Below are 14,258 nucleotides of genomic sequence, written 5' to 3'. Positions count from 1 at the left end.
TTCTGAATAAAATAGCTGTGCTGCAAAGGAAAAATGGGAAATGGAACAACCAGCACGAGAGAAGGAGGAGCAGGGGAAAAGAAAAAGCTTTGTGTGATCTTTTTTTTTTGTTGGGGTGGGGGAAATAGGAATTGATGGACCGAACTCTTTTTAGTCCCAAAAACTTTTGTTTCCTGCACACAATGGCCAGAAACGTGATGGGAAAATGAGATGGAGCTGGAAGTCAGGCAAAGAAATACTTGGGGGAAGCAAAGGCATCTTGGTAGTGGTGGGTGGGGCAAGCTTCATGGCACTGCGCTGCAATGGAGAAATGAGCAACTGAGTGGCCAGTGTGTGGGGAGGAGGAGGTCACTTTTCCTTTTGGATTGGATTGGATTTATTAGATTTATATGCCGCCCTTCTCCCAAGGACTCAGGGCGGCGTACAGCATTAAAAAAACAGATAGTACAAAAGTTTTATTGGAACACTGCTATCATGTCACTGCTTGTCCTTCTTTTTACTAGACCTACCCAATTCCTGCAACCATCCTTCGTAGGTTTTAGCCTCCAGTCCCCTAATCACCTTTGTTGCTCTTCTCCACACTCTTTCTGGAGTCTCAACATCTTTGCTGACATATGTTGCCCATTTCACTCTCAAACAACAGTGAAATGCCAAAATTTAGCATCTAGGTTGTACTAAAATGTGATTAGGTTTGGGACATTCCTTCAATGACTTATCTTGTGGGTTCAATGAGGGACAGTAGGAGAAGTCCAAATATAATTATTAAAGCTTTGGTGAATTGATATGTACAAGGGGACAAGAGAGGAAAAGTTATTAAACATACATCCTGATGTAGCAATCTACACTTTACCCTTTTGAATCTGCATCACAAGTTGCAAGATAAACAGAAGGAGTTTACATTACCTTTGTAGAGATGTAGTAAACAAGAAATCATACCCCCATTTGACTGCTGAGCAAACCTTATTTTGTATATATTTTCTAAGAAACCCACTATCTTTCGTAATGGAATTTGGCGTCTGCCCTGCCTGAGTTTGCCATTTCCGGCAGCCAATCATTTGGAAGCCAACATTCCACCTCCACAACCTAATTGCTTAAAAACATTTCTCCAGTGGCAAAGCTGAGCAATAGGTGGCTTCAGGAAAGGCAGCGGAGTTGACTTCTACCAACATGAGGGCAGCGGGAATTCTTGTCCTCTGTCTCATCTCCTCCATCCTGTCAACAGGTAAGGAATTTAATTTCATTGAAACTGAAATATGGGAATTGCAGGAGACTTCAGGAAAGGGATGGAAGGCAGGCAGGTTGAGGAAGCCTCTGGTCAAGTGTTCTACAGCAGGCGCATTTGTTCTGCGGCCATCTGAAGTTATAACAAAACTGAAAAATCGTGATTTACAAATAGTCATAAAACTTTCAACAATGGCTGTGTACTCACAGTCAGGTATCAAATTTTGGGCATGAAGCAGCTGGCACGTGTTTATTCACTTAATGACTGCAGTTATTAACTACCACGAAAAGGTTGTAAAACTGGGCACAACTCACTTAACAATGTCACTTAGTGACACAAGTGCCAAACCCAACCCTACATCACGGACTACCTGTAGTGGTTGCAGGATCAATGACCATGTCTTAAGAATATCAAGAGAGCCAATTTGGTTTAATGGCTGAGGGTTTTGGATTAGGAATGAAACGCTTTCAATCTAGTCATTAATGAGAAACGAAAACTAGGCAGGTGACATTCAACCATTGGGCCAAAAACTAGGCAGGTGATTCTTTCTCTCAGCCTTAAGAAGATGTTATTGGCACACAACGTCTCTACTGTGCCCAAATCCTGCAATACCAGGAATCAAGAGTCAAAGCTGATATCAACAATTATTAAGAATTCATAGACATTCAGAATTCACTTCTTCCATCCAAATGGCTTCTTCAGAAAATTAGTCTACAGCATAAATAATAAAAGATAGGAAGATCCAGTGTCATATTAAAATGTTGGATGTCTGAGAGGGTGAATCTCTCCCTTAGTCTCAACTTCCCTTCCATTTCCACAAGCTGATCTTCTCTCCCACCCTTTCACAGGTCCCCAGCAGAAAAACAAAAACAGGGGAGACATGCTTAGTAATCCAGATTATAACAGGGTCTTGAATGTTAATGCTAGGAGGAGAGAAAAACATAGACAGGGGACACTGATCATTGGTACGACTATGTCTTTTATTTATAGTGACGTCTCTAAAGTGTCAACAATGTGTTGGCCTTGGAACTGAATGTGAAGAAGATAAAGTGAAGGTGGTGGAGTGCAAAGAAGATGAAGAATTTTGTTCTACTGTAGTTGTTAATTCTTCTATGAGTAGCGGTAAGTGAAAATTGAGTTTGTTCTCAACCATGTCCATCACTTGATTTCTGGACCATCAAGGAATAACCTAAACACGTTTCTCAATTTTTATGTAATATGTATATATTTATTAGAACACAGAACATCAGAGTTAGAAGGAACCTTGGAGATCTTCTAGTCCAACTCCCTGCTCAGGCAGGAGACACTAGATTAGACCATTTCAGACAAATGACTGTCCAGTCTCTTCTTACAAGCCTCCAGTATTGGACCATTCACAACTTCTTGAGGCAAGCCGTTCCACTGATTGATTGGTCTTATTGTCAGTAAATTTCAGATGCTTTGGAGGATAAGTTGGCCCCCAATTCTAGTGGCAGCCCCTCAAATATTGGAGCCAGAAAGTCAAAATTTTTGTCCTTCCTCAGTTGCAGAAGTTTAACTGGCCAGTTAATCTCTGCAGGTCCAAGAACTGGCATATTGGGATATGTGCTGGGTTGGAAGGAGAAAGACTTGGCCATGGAAGTTCACTCAAAAGTTTCAGTCAGTATTCATTTCTTAAAGTGAAATAAATACAGGCATTTAGCTATTTCTTCCAAAATAAAACAACCAAATGAACATGTTTGATATGCAATTTGTCATTTTCTGCTGCGTTCCATATTTCTTTTTCAAATTCCCTCCTGCAGCCGAAATTCCAGTGACTGCAATTATCAAGAAATGTTCAACCCGTGAGGAGTGTTTGAATAGCGTCTTCAGCTCCACAACAGTAGATGGTAAATTTCAACTATGTAGAGCTAACTGTTGCCAAACTGATCTCTGTAATGCAGAAACGCTTCCATGTAAGTATCTAGACCTTAATTCAACCTTTTAAACTCTAGCTTTTTGAGCTTCAATTGATGGACTTAGTTTATATAATACCTAACACCTACTCCAAGCTATAGACTCTGAGCAGCATAGAATACTTCAATGAAAAGAAACATTACTATATGTAATGTAGTTACACGTAATATGTATGTAGTTCTCCAGTTATGACCAAAATTATCCTATCCATTATGAACTAATGTAGAACCGCTTCTGTGTAAGTATCTACACTTTAATACATTCTTTTCAAACTCTTAACGTTTTTTTAAAAAACCTCTTGCTTGTTGTAAAGAATCTTGGGTTCCTTGATTCCATCCCAGCTGGAATTGAACTCAAGTATGTGAAAAGAATGTCAAGTTGGATAGACAGTAAAAGGGTTAGTGGTGATCATGAAATTTTGCTAACTGGAAACTTTGCTTCCTCCAGGGGAAAATTATGAAGACTTTCAACCAAATGGGTTACAGTGCCCAGGCTGCTTTGCACTAAATGAGGATTCTTGTGAAGCCAATCAATTTGTAGCCTGCGTTGGCAAAGAGGATCAGTGTCTTAACATAAGTTACATCACAGTAGCAGAATTGCGTGAGTAGACATTTCCTTCCTTTATTCCTTTTTTCCTTTTTTTTATAAAGGAAGATGAACTATTTGGAGAAACTTTATTGAACATTTAATAAATGGAAACCAGATTTGCATCAGGTTTTTCAATGATCTTTATGGTTTCATAAAGGTTCAAGAACATCAAGGCCAAACAGTATGAACAGCAAGGAAAGAATCTGCATTGATTTATAATATCTATGCTATAGTGTCTGCATATGCACCTTTTCTTCCTTTTTCTTAGCCCAAATTGGAAATTTCACTCTGAAGTTCGCTCAGCAAGGATGTACGACAAAGAATTTATGTTCCTCTCCTGAAGGATTTTCTAAGATGGCTCTTGGGCAAGTTCAGCTCAATGTCAACTTCCTGGAATGCAGAAATGCATCTTCTTCTGAACCAGATCATCAGTGATTGTTGGGAAGAGCCAAACCTTCTTTGCAATTTTGGGAATTTTTTAAAAATGAGAAAGCTGGAGATTTAATAGTGAATTAAGTCGAGCTTGAAATCAAAATGCTTGTGAGTTTTAACTGAGTGGTGGAAAGCTGGAAATCGGGGGCAAAAATATTGAAATATAATGCTTTGAGACCACAGCTCAATAAAATATGTTTTTTTCAATCCTCAAAGTCCACAAAATCAACATAAAAATAAATTGCTATGACAAAGAAATCTGCATTCAATATTTTTTCTTTAGAATTTATACCAGCAAAGGGGTTCTGAATAAAATAGCTGTGCTGCAATGGAAAAATGGGAAATGGAACAACGAGCACAAGAGAAGGAGGAGCAGGGGAAAAGAAAAAGCTTTGTGTGATCTTATTTTTGTTGGGGTGGGGAAAATAGGAATTGATGGGCCGAACTCTTTTTAGTCCCAAAAACTTTTGTTTCCTGCACACAATGGCCAGAAACGTGATGGAAAAATGAGATGGAGCTGGAAGTCAGGCAAACAAATACTTGGGGGAAGCAAAGGCATCTTGGTAGTGGTGGGTGGGGCAAGCTTCATGGCACTGCGCTGCAATGGAGAAATGGGCAGCTGAGTGGCCAGTGGAGGAGGTCGCTTTTCCTCTTTCCCTGCTCCTTCTCCTTCCCTCCTGCCAACTGCTCAGTCACCCATCCATCCCTCTGTGTGTGTCTCTGGAATCATCTAGTGCCACAGTCCACCATGCAGGCTGAGGCTGGGGGGCTGCTTAGAGGAGCACTGAGATGCCAAAATGTAAGGTGACCAACTTTTTTACAATGAAAAGGAGGACAAATAAATTGGAAAAAATATATCGTAAATAAAAGAAATATTTTGTTCATTGCAACAATAATACACTAAAATATGATATATGCCTAATAAAAAACATTTGCAACATTTTATATTGTAATTATGCTTACATGCCTGTTAATTATTATTTAAATGAGTACTTTTCCATTGAATTAATATTTTTTGTCAATGTATCATCTTCTAACAATATATTGGAAATATCTGAACAAGAAATATTCTTGATATTGAATTTTACGGCAAGTGCTGCAGCTAGAGTATCAACATTCAATCTCGATTTCTCACTTGTCCAAAAATCATTGGCAATTGAAAAAACTCTTTCAACTGCTGCATTAGTTCCAGGGCTGCACAACGTAAATTGAACAAGTATAAATAAATGTTCACATGGAATATGTTCATTTTTGAAATGGCTGAAAATATCCAGCCATCTTTTATCAATTTCAACATGTTGATTTTCCCATTGTATTAATTTTTCAGAATTTAAATATACATTCAGTCTTCTAATTTCTTCAAAGAGACAATTGTCGTCTATTTTAATGTCTAGCATTTCTTTAGATAAAAATTCAACACAAGATTCAATATCTGTTCAATACACTTGCGATGAAGTAAAAAAAACACCATTAAAAACTGTTTAGTAAAACGTGAATTGTACTTACCTCTGTATAATTGAATATTCACTGAGAAAGAAATAATTACCGTGAGTCATTCAATTGCCGACATGCCGTGAGTCTACTCACGTATGTGCCGTGTTGTGTTTCGGTAAGAAGTAAACAAAGCCACTTGCACGTGGCGCTCTCTCTCAAGGTCTCCCGTGCGGAGTGCATGCATCTCATAATCGCATCTTATACTGCACTATACCGAGTCTTGACGAATTGTCATGTCAAATACAAATACGTCACATAACGCGCAACAGATTAGTCTTCAAATATCGAAAAGGAGGACATGTAGGAGGACACTTTTCGAGGGAGGACAGAACTTACAAAAGAAGGACTGTCCTCCCTAAAGGAGGACGGTTGGTCACCTTACAAAATGGCCTCAGGTCAGGCTGGGCAAGGCGAGGAGTAGCTGGGAGGGGAGGGGTGAGGCATGGTAATTCAGCCAGTTCACCGACCTGCACACAAATTTTACAACTGCTTTGGCTGAACCGGTGCAAACCGGCTGAATCTGATCACTGGTCATCAGTGTCTAATCCCTTTGCACCCACAAGAGATCAGTTCTTTCCAACATTACAGATGAAGTTGCCCACTGAGGAAAAGTGGAACTATTGCAAATCAGTCCTTCAATCAACTCCTCATCCTCAAAATTGGTCCAGAAGAGGACAACGGTCACAGAGAGATTTAAAAGGGCCAAGACACCAATACAGATCCTGGCAAAGGTCGCCCACTTGTATGACCAAGGCTTTTTCCATCCGGTGTCTGAAGCCAATTGAAATGGCCCAGATTTCAGCCATTCTGTAATTGCTCCCTCATCTCCATCTCAATAATCTCCATTGAAAAAGGAAGGATAGTAATTGGTCAGTTAGTTACATAGCACCTCTGAATCATGAGGGCGGGAAGAATTATGATCACAATTATAACATAAGAAGCAAAGTCTCTCTTCATTTTCCTTTGAGGTTGTCTCTGATCAATTGTTCTACTACAGGTTGTTCTTGACATATGTCCTTTTCAGTGGCCATTTGAAGTTACAACAGCACTAATACAGTTAAATTATCACTGTATTTTAATCTTTATTTCTTATAGATAGAGTTGGAGGTCAATAAATATAGTAATAAGTAATAGCAACTAAGGGCCAGAAACTAAAATCTGTCTACAAAATAAAAATATAATAACGGAAATGTTGATATCATTAATATATAACAAAGTACTGACATACATGTTATGCACAACTATAAAAACAGGAAAAGGTCTAAAACGATCCAAATAAATGAATGTAGGAATTAAGGTGACACACAGTCAAGAGGGGCAAAGGATACAACTCAGATATAGAGAATTATATTAGGATATAAAATCACCTTTAGAAGCTAAACTAAGCTTTGAAAAAAACAGAGGAAGATGTAGATATGAAGTAAACAAGAAATCACAGTCCCATTTGACTGCTGAGCAAAGTTTATATTGTGTATATTTTCTAAGAAATCCACTATCTTTCCAAATAGAATTTGGCTGCTGCCCTGCTTGAGTTTGATATAACTGCTGGCCAATTGTTTGGGATCCTACATTCCACCTCCACCACCTAATTGTTCTCAAACATTTCCCCAGTTGCAAAGCTGAGCAACAGGTGGCTTCAGGAAAGGCAGCAGACTTGACTTCTACAAACATGAGGGCAGCTGGAATTCTTGTCTTCTGTCTCTTCTCCTCCATCCTGTCAACAGGTAAGGAATTTAATTTCCTTGAAACTGAAATATAGAAACTTCAGGACACTTCAGGAAAGGGATGGAAGGCAGGCAGGTTGAGGACTCCTCTGGTCAACTGTTCTACTCAGGTCCATTTATTTTGTGGTCATCTGAAGTTAGAACAGTACTGAAAAAAGTGATTTGCAAATGGTGATAAAACTTTCAACAATGGCAGTATTCCCACAGCCAGGTATAAAATTTTGGGCATGAAGCAGCTGGCATGTGTTTATATGCGTTGTATGTCTTGGGATGTATGATCACCATTTGAAACATTCCTGACCAGCAGCGTCAATAAGGGAAGGCGGATTTGCCAAACAGCCATGTGATTCACTTAATGACTGCAGTTATTAACTACCACGAAAAGGTTGTAAAACTGGGCACAACTCACTTAACAATGTGACTTAGTGACACAAGTGCCAAACCCAATCCTACCTCAAGGACTACCTGTAGTAGTTGCAGGATGAAAGATCATGTCTTAAGAATATCAAGAGAGCCAATTTGGTTTAATGGCTGAAGGTTTTGGATTAGGAATGAAATGCTATGACATTCATGAGAACCAAAAACTAGGCAGGTGACTCTTTCTCTCAGCCTTAACAAGATCTTATTGGCACACCATGTCTATAATGTGCCCAAATCCTGCATCAACAGGAATCAAAAGTCAAAGCTGATATCAAAAATTATTCAGAATTCATAGACATTGAGAATTCAGCTGCTTGCAAAAAAAATGGTCTACTGCATAAATACCAAAAGATGGGATGATCCAGTGTCATATTAAAATGTTAGAGATCTGAGAGGTTGAATCCCTCCCTAAGTCTCAACTTCCCTTCCATTTCCACAAGCTGATCTCCTCTCCCACCCTTCCACAGGTCCCCAGCAGAAAAACAACAACAGGGGAGACATGCTTAGTAAACCAGATTATAACAGGGTCTTGAATGTAAATGCTAGGAGGAGAGAAAAACATAGAAGGAGGATACTGATCATTGGTATGACTATGTCTTTTATTTATAGTGACGTCTCTAAAGTGTCAAGAATGTGTTGCCCTTGGAACTGAATGTGAAGAAGATAATGTGAAGGTAGTGGAGTGCAAAGAAGATGAAGAATTTTGTTCTACTATAGTTGTTAATTCTACTATGAGTAGAAATGTGTAAGTGAAAATTGAGTTTGTTCTCAACCATGTCCATCACTTGATTTCTGGACCATCAAGGAATAACCTAAACATGTTTCTCAATTTTTATATAATATGTATATATTTATTAGAACGCAGAACATCAGAGTTAGAAGGAACCTTGGAGATCTTCTAGTCCAAGTCCCTGCTCAGGCAGGAGACACTAGATTAGACCATTTCAGACAAATGACTGTCCAGTCTCTTCTTACACACCTCCAATATTGGACCATTCACAACATTTCGAGGCAAGCCGTTCCACTGATTGACTGGTCTCATTGTCAGTTAATTTCTCCTTAGTTCTAGGTTGCTTATATCCTTGCTTCTTATCCTGCCTTCAGATGCTTTGGAGGATAAGTTGACCACCAATTATAGTGGCAGCCTCTCAAATATTGGAACACTGCTATCATGTCACTGCTAGTCCTTCTTTTTACTAGACCTACCCAATTCCTGCAACCATCCTTCGTAGGTTTTAGCCTCCAGTCCCCTAATCACCTTTGTTGCTCTTCTCCACACTCTTTCTGGAGTCTCAACATCTTTGCTGACATATGTTGCCCATTTCACTCTCAAACAACAGTAAATGCTAAAATTTAGCATCTAAGCTAGGGTTAGGGTTAGGGTTAGGGTTATTATTAAAGCTTTGGTGATTTGATATGTACAAGGGGACAAGAGAGGACAAGTTATGAAACATACATCCTGATGTAGCAATCTACACTTTACCCTTTTGAATCTGCATCACAAGTTGCAAGATAAACAGAAGGAGTTTACATTATTTTTGTAGAGATGTAGTAAACAAGAAATCATATCCCCATTTGACTTCTGAGCAAAGCTTATTTTGTGTATATTTTCTAAAAAATCAACTATCTTTCCTAATGGAATGTGGCTTCTGCCCTGCCTGAGTTTGCCATTTCTGGCAGCCAATCATTTGGAAGCCAACATTCCACCTCCACAACCTAATTGCTTAAAAACATTTCTCCAGTGGCAAAGCTGAGCAATAGGTGGCTTCAGGAAAGGCAGCGGAGTTGACTTCTACCAACATGAGGGCAGCGGGAATTCTTGTCCTCTGTCTCATCTCCTCCATCCTGTCAACAGGTAAGGAATTTAATTTCATTGAAACTGAAATATAGGAATTGCAGGAGACTTCAGGAAAGGGATGGAAGGCAGGCAGGTTGAGGAAGCCTCTGGTCAAGTGTTCTACAGCAGGCGCATTTGTTCTGCGGCCATCCGAAGTTATAACAAAACTGAAAAATCGTGATTTACAAATGGTCAAAGAACTTTCAACAATGGCTGTATACCCACAGTCAGGTATCAAATTTTGGGCATGAAGCAGCTGGAACGTGTTGCATGTCTTGGGACATATGATCTCCATTTGCAACTTTCCTGACCAGCCGCGTCAATAGGGGAAGGCAGATTTGCTGAACAGCCACGTGATTCACTTAATGACTGCAGTTATTAACTACCACTAAAAGGTTGTAAAACTGGGCACAACTCACTTAACAATGTCACTTAGTGACACAAGCACCAAACCAAACCCTACCTGAAGGACTACCTGTCGTGGTTGCAGGATCAATGACCATGTCTTAAGAATATCAAGAGAGCCAATTTGGTTTAATGGCTGAAGGTTTTGGATTAGGAATGAAACGCTATGACTCTAGACATTCATTAGAAACAAAAACTAGGTAGGTGACATTCAACCATTGGGCCAAAAACTAGGCAGGTGATTCTTTCTCTCAGCCTTAAGAAGATGTTATTGGGGCACAGCGTCTCTACTGTGCCCAAATCCTGCAATACCAGGAATCAAGAGTCAAAGCTGATATCAACAATTATTAAGAATTCATAGACATTCAGAATTCACTTCTTCCATCCAAATGGCTTCTTCAGAAAATTAGTCTACAGCATAAATAATAAAAGATAGGAAGATCCAGTGTCATATTAAAATGTTGGATGTCTGAGAGGGTGAATCTCTCCCTTAGTCTCAACTTCCCCTCCATTTCCACAAGCTGATCTTCTCTCCCACCCTTTCACAGGTCCCCAGCAGAAAAACAAAAACAGGGGAGACATGCTTAGTAATCCAGATTATAACAGAAGTCTTGAATGTTAATGCTAGAAGGAGAGAAAAACATAGAAGGGGGACACTGATCATTGGTATGACTATGTCTTTTATTTATAGTGACGTCTCTAAAGTGTCAAGAATGTAGGGCCCTTGGAACTGAATGTGAAGCAGATAAAGTGAAGGTGGTGGAGTGCAAAGAAGATGAAGAATTTTGTTCTACTATAGTTGTTAATTCTTCTATGAGTAGCGGTAAGTGAAAATTGAGTTTGTTCTCAACCATGTCCATCACTTGATTTCTGGACCATCAAGGAATAACCTACACATGTTTCTCATTTTTATGTAATATGTATATATTTATTAGAACACAGAACATCAGAGTTAGAAGGAACCTTGGAGATCTTCTAGTCCAACTCCCTGCTCAGGCAGGAGACACTAGATTAGACCATTTCAGGCAAATGACTGTCCAGTCTCTTCTTACAAGCCTCCAGTATTGGACCATTCACAACTTCTTGAGGCAAGCCGTTCCACTGATTGATTGGTCTTATTGTAAGTAAATTTCAGATGCTTTGGAGGATAAGTTGGCCCCCAATTCTAGTGGCAGCCCCTCAAACATTGGAGCCAGAAAGTCAACATTTTTGTCCTTCCTCAGTTGCAGAAGTTTAACTGGCCAGTTAATCTCTGCAAGTCCATAAACTGGCATATTGGGATATGTGCTGGGTTGGAAGGAGAAAGACTTGGCCATGGACGTTCACTGAAAAGTTTCAGTCAGTATTCATTTCTTAAAGTGAAATAAACACAGGCATTTAACTCTGTCTTCCAAAATGAAACAACCAAATGAACATGTTTGATATGAAATTTGTCATTTTCTGCTGCGTTCCATATTTCTTTTTCTAATTCCCTCCTGCAGCCGAAATTCCAGTGACTGTAATTTTCAAGAAATGTTCAACCCGTGAGCAGTGTTTGAATAGCGTCTTCAGCTCCACAACAGTAGATGGTAAATTTCAACTATCTAGAGCTAACTGTTGCCAAACTGATCTCTGTAATGCAGAAACGCTTCCGTGTAAGTATCTACACCTTAATACAACCTTTTCAAACTCTATTTTTTGAGCTTCAATTGATGGCCTTAGTTTATATAATACCTATCACCTACGCCAAGCTATAGACTCTGAGTGGCATACAATACTTCAATGAAAAGAAACATTACTATATGTAATGTAGTTACTATATGTAATGTAGTTACTATATGTAATATGTATGTAATTCTCCAGTTATGACCAAAATTATCCTATCCATTATGAACTAATGTAGAATCACTTCTGTGTAAGTATCTACACTTTAATACGTTCTTTTCCAACTCTAACCTTTTTTAAAAAAAACCTCTTGCTTGTTGCAAAGAATCTTGGGTTCCTTGATTCCATCCCAGCTGGAATTGAACTCAAATATGTGAAAAGAATGTCAAGTTGGATAGACATTAAAAGGGTTAGTGGTGATCATGAAACTTTTTCTAACTGGAATGTTTGCTTCCTCGAGTGGAAAGTTATGAAGACTTTAAACCAAATGGGTTACAGTGCCCAGGCTGCTTTGCACTAGATGAGGATTCTTGTGAAGGCAATCAATCTGTAGCCTGCGTTGGCAAAGAGGATCAGTGTCTTACGATAAGTTGTATCACAGTAGCAGAATTGCGTGAGTAGACATTTCCTTCCGTTCTTCCATTTTTCCCTTTTTCCTTTTTTTTATAAAGGAAGATGAACTATTTGGAGAAACTTTATTGAACATTTAATAAACCAGATTTGCATCAGGTTTTTCAATGATCTTTATGGTTTCATAAAGGCTCAAGAACATAATAATAATAATAATAATAATATAATATCTATGCTATAGTGTCTGCATATGCACCTTTTCTTCCTTTTTCTTAGCCCTAAGTGGAAATTTCACTCTGAAGTTCGCTCAGCAAGGGTGTACGACAAAGAATGTATGTTCCATCCTTGAAGGATATTCTAACATGAATGTTGGGCAAGTTCAGATCAATTGCACCTTCTTGGAATGCAGAAATGCATCTTCTTCTGAACCAGATCATCAGTGATTGTTGGGAAGAGCCAAACCTTCTTTGCAATTTTGGGAATTTTTTTAAAAAATGTGAAAGCTGGAGATTTAATAGTGAATTAAGTAGAGCTTGAAATCAAAGAAGCTTCTGAGTTTTAACTGAGTGGTGGAAAGCTGGAAATCGGGGGCAAAAATATTGAAATATAATGCTTTGAGACCACAGCTCAATAAAATATGTTTTTTTCAATCCTCAAAGTCCACAAAATCAACATAAAAATAAATTGCTATGACAAAGGAATCTGCATTCTGTATTTTTTCTTTAGAATTTATATCAGCAAAGGTGTTCTGAATAAAATAGCTGTGCTGCAATGGAAAAATGGGAAATGGAACAACCAGCACAAGAGAAGGAGGAGCAGGGGAAAAGAAAAAGCTTTGTGTGATTTTATTTTTGTTGGGGTGGGGGAAATAGGAATTGATGGACCGAACTCTTTTTAGTCCCACAAACCTTTGATTCCTGCACACAATGGCCAGAAACGTGATGGGAAAATTAGATGCAGCTGGAAGTCAGGCAACCAAATACTTGGGGGAAGCAAAGGCATCTGGGTAGTGGTGGGTGGGGCAAGCTTCATGGCACTGCACTGCAATGGAGAAATGAGCAACTGAGTGGCCAGTGTGAGGGGAGGAGGAGGTCGCTTTTCCTCTTTCCCTGCTCCTTCTCCTTTCTTCCTGCCAACTGCTCAGTCACCCATCCATCCCTCTGTGTGTGTCTCTGGAATCATCCAGTGCCACAGTCCACCATGCAGGCTTGGGCCAGAGGGCTGCTTAGAAGGAGCGCTGAGATGCCAAAATGGCCTCAGGTCAGGCTGGGCAAGGCGAGGAGTAGCTGGGAGGGGAGGGGTGAGCCATGAGGCGGGCTCAGCCGGTTCACCGAACTGCACACAAAATTAACAACTGCTATGGCTGAACCGATGCAAACTGACTGAATCTGACCACTGGTCATCAGTGCCAAGTCCCTTTACACCCACAAGAGATCAGTTCTTTCCAACATTACAGATGAAGTTGTCCACTGAGGAAAAGTGGTACTATTGCAAATCAGTACGATTCTGTAATTGCTCCCTCATCTCCATCTCAATAATCTCCATTGAAAAAGGAAGGATAGTAATTGGTCAGTTAGTTACATAGCACCTCTGAATCACGAGGGTGGGAAGAATTATGATCACAATTATAACATAAAAAGCAAAGTATCACTTCATTTTCCTTTGAGGAAGTCTCTGATCAATTGTTCTACTACATAGAGTTCTTGACATATGTCCATTTAATCGGTGGCCATCTGAAGTGACAACAGCACTGAATACAGGTGAATTATAACTGTATTTTAATCTTTATTCCATATAGATTGGGAGGTCAATAAATATGGTAATAAGTAGTAGAAATGAAGGGAAAGAAACTAAAATCTGTCTACAAAAATAAAAATATAATAATGAAAATGTTCAGAGATTTATCATTAATATACAGTATAACAAAATACTGATTATTATATTATGCACAACTGTAGGAACAGAAGAAGAACAATCCAAATGAATG

At 39.1% G+C, this 14,258-nt stretch overlaps 2 protein-coding genes across 4 annotated transcripts in view; both read left to right on the top strand.

The window, feature by feature from the left end:
* The first annotated feature begins 82 nt into the window (after window positions 1-82).
* LOC309396819 (phospholipase A2 inhibitor NAI-like) lies at window positions 83-4,456 on the top strand. Its single transcript, XM_081962285.1, has 5 exons — window positions 83-1,222; window positions 2,213-2,344; window positions 3,004-3,156; window positions 3,605-3,757; window positions 4,014-4,456. Exons 1-5 carry the CDS (start codon window positions 1,168-1,170, stop codon window positions 4,178-4,180), a joined length of 660 nt encoding a protein of 219 aa, XP_081818411.1. The 5' UTR covers window positions 83-1,167; the 3' UTR covers window positions 4,181-4,456.
* Window positions 4,457-6,382: 1,926 nt separating this feature from the next.
* Window positions 6,383-14,258, top strand: part of LOC309396818 (phospholipase A2 inhibitor and Ly6/PLAUR domain-containing protein-like) — a 49,296-nt gene continuing 41,420 nt past the window's right edge. Inside the window, exons 1-7 of one of the 3 annotated variants that reach the window (XM_081962283.1) lie at window positions 6,383-6,540; window positions 7,180-7,395; window positions 8,425-8,489; window positions 10,814-10,880; window positions 11,539-11,691; window positions 12,162-12,314; window positions 12,548-12,972. In XM_081962283.1, the coding sequence (XP_081818409.1) occupies window positions 7,341-7,395; window positions 8,425-8,489; window positions 10,814-10,880; window positions 11,539-11,691; window positions 12,162-12,314; window positions 12,548-12,714 (660 nt within the window). In that variant the 5' untranslated portion in view covers window positions 6,383-6,540; window positions 7,180-7,340 and the 3' untranslated portion in view covers window positions 12,715-12,972. Of the gene's footprint in view, window positions 6,541-7,179; window positions 7,396-8,424; window positions 8,490-9,463; window positions 9,671-10,748; window positions 10,881-11,538; window positions 11,692-12,161; window positions 12,315-12,547; window positions 12,973-14,258 lie in introns of those variants that run through there. The other 2 variants (XM_081962281.1, XM_081962282.1) reach the window with 2 other exon arrangements.

The sequence above is a fragment of the Natrix helvetica genome (genome assembly GCF_964273705.1).
Source record: "Natrix helvetica genome assembly, chromosome: 9".
In the NCBI taxonomy this organism is placed as follows: Eukaryota; Metazoa; Chordata; class Lepidosauria; order Squamata; family Natricidae; genus Natrix; species Natrix helvetica.
Note: the sequence above shows the minus strand (reverse complement) of the source record. Positions and strands in the feature narration are given on the sequence as shown.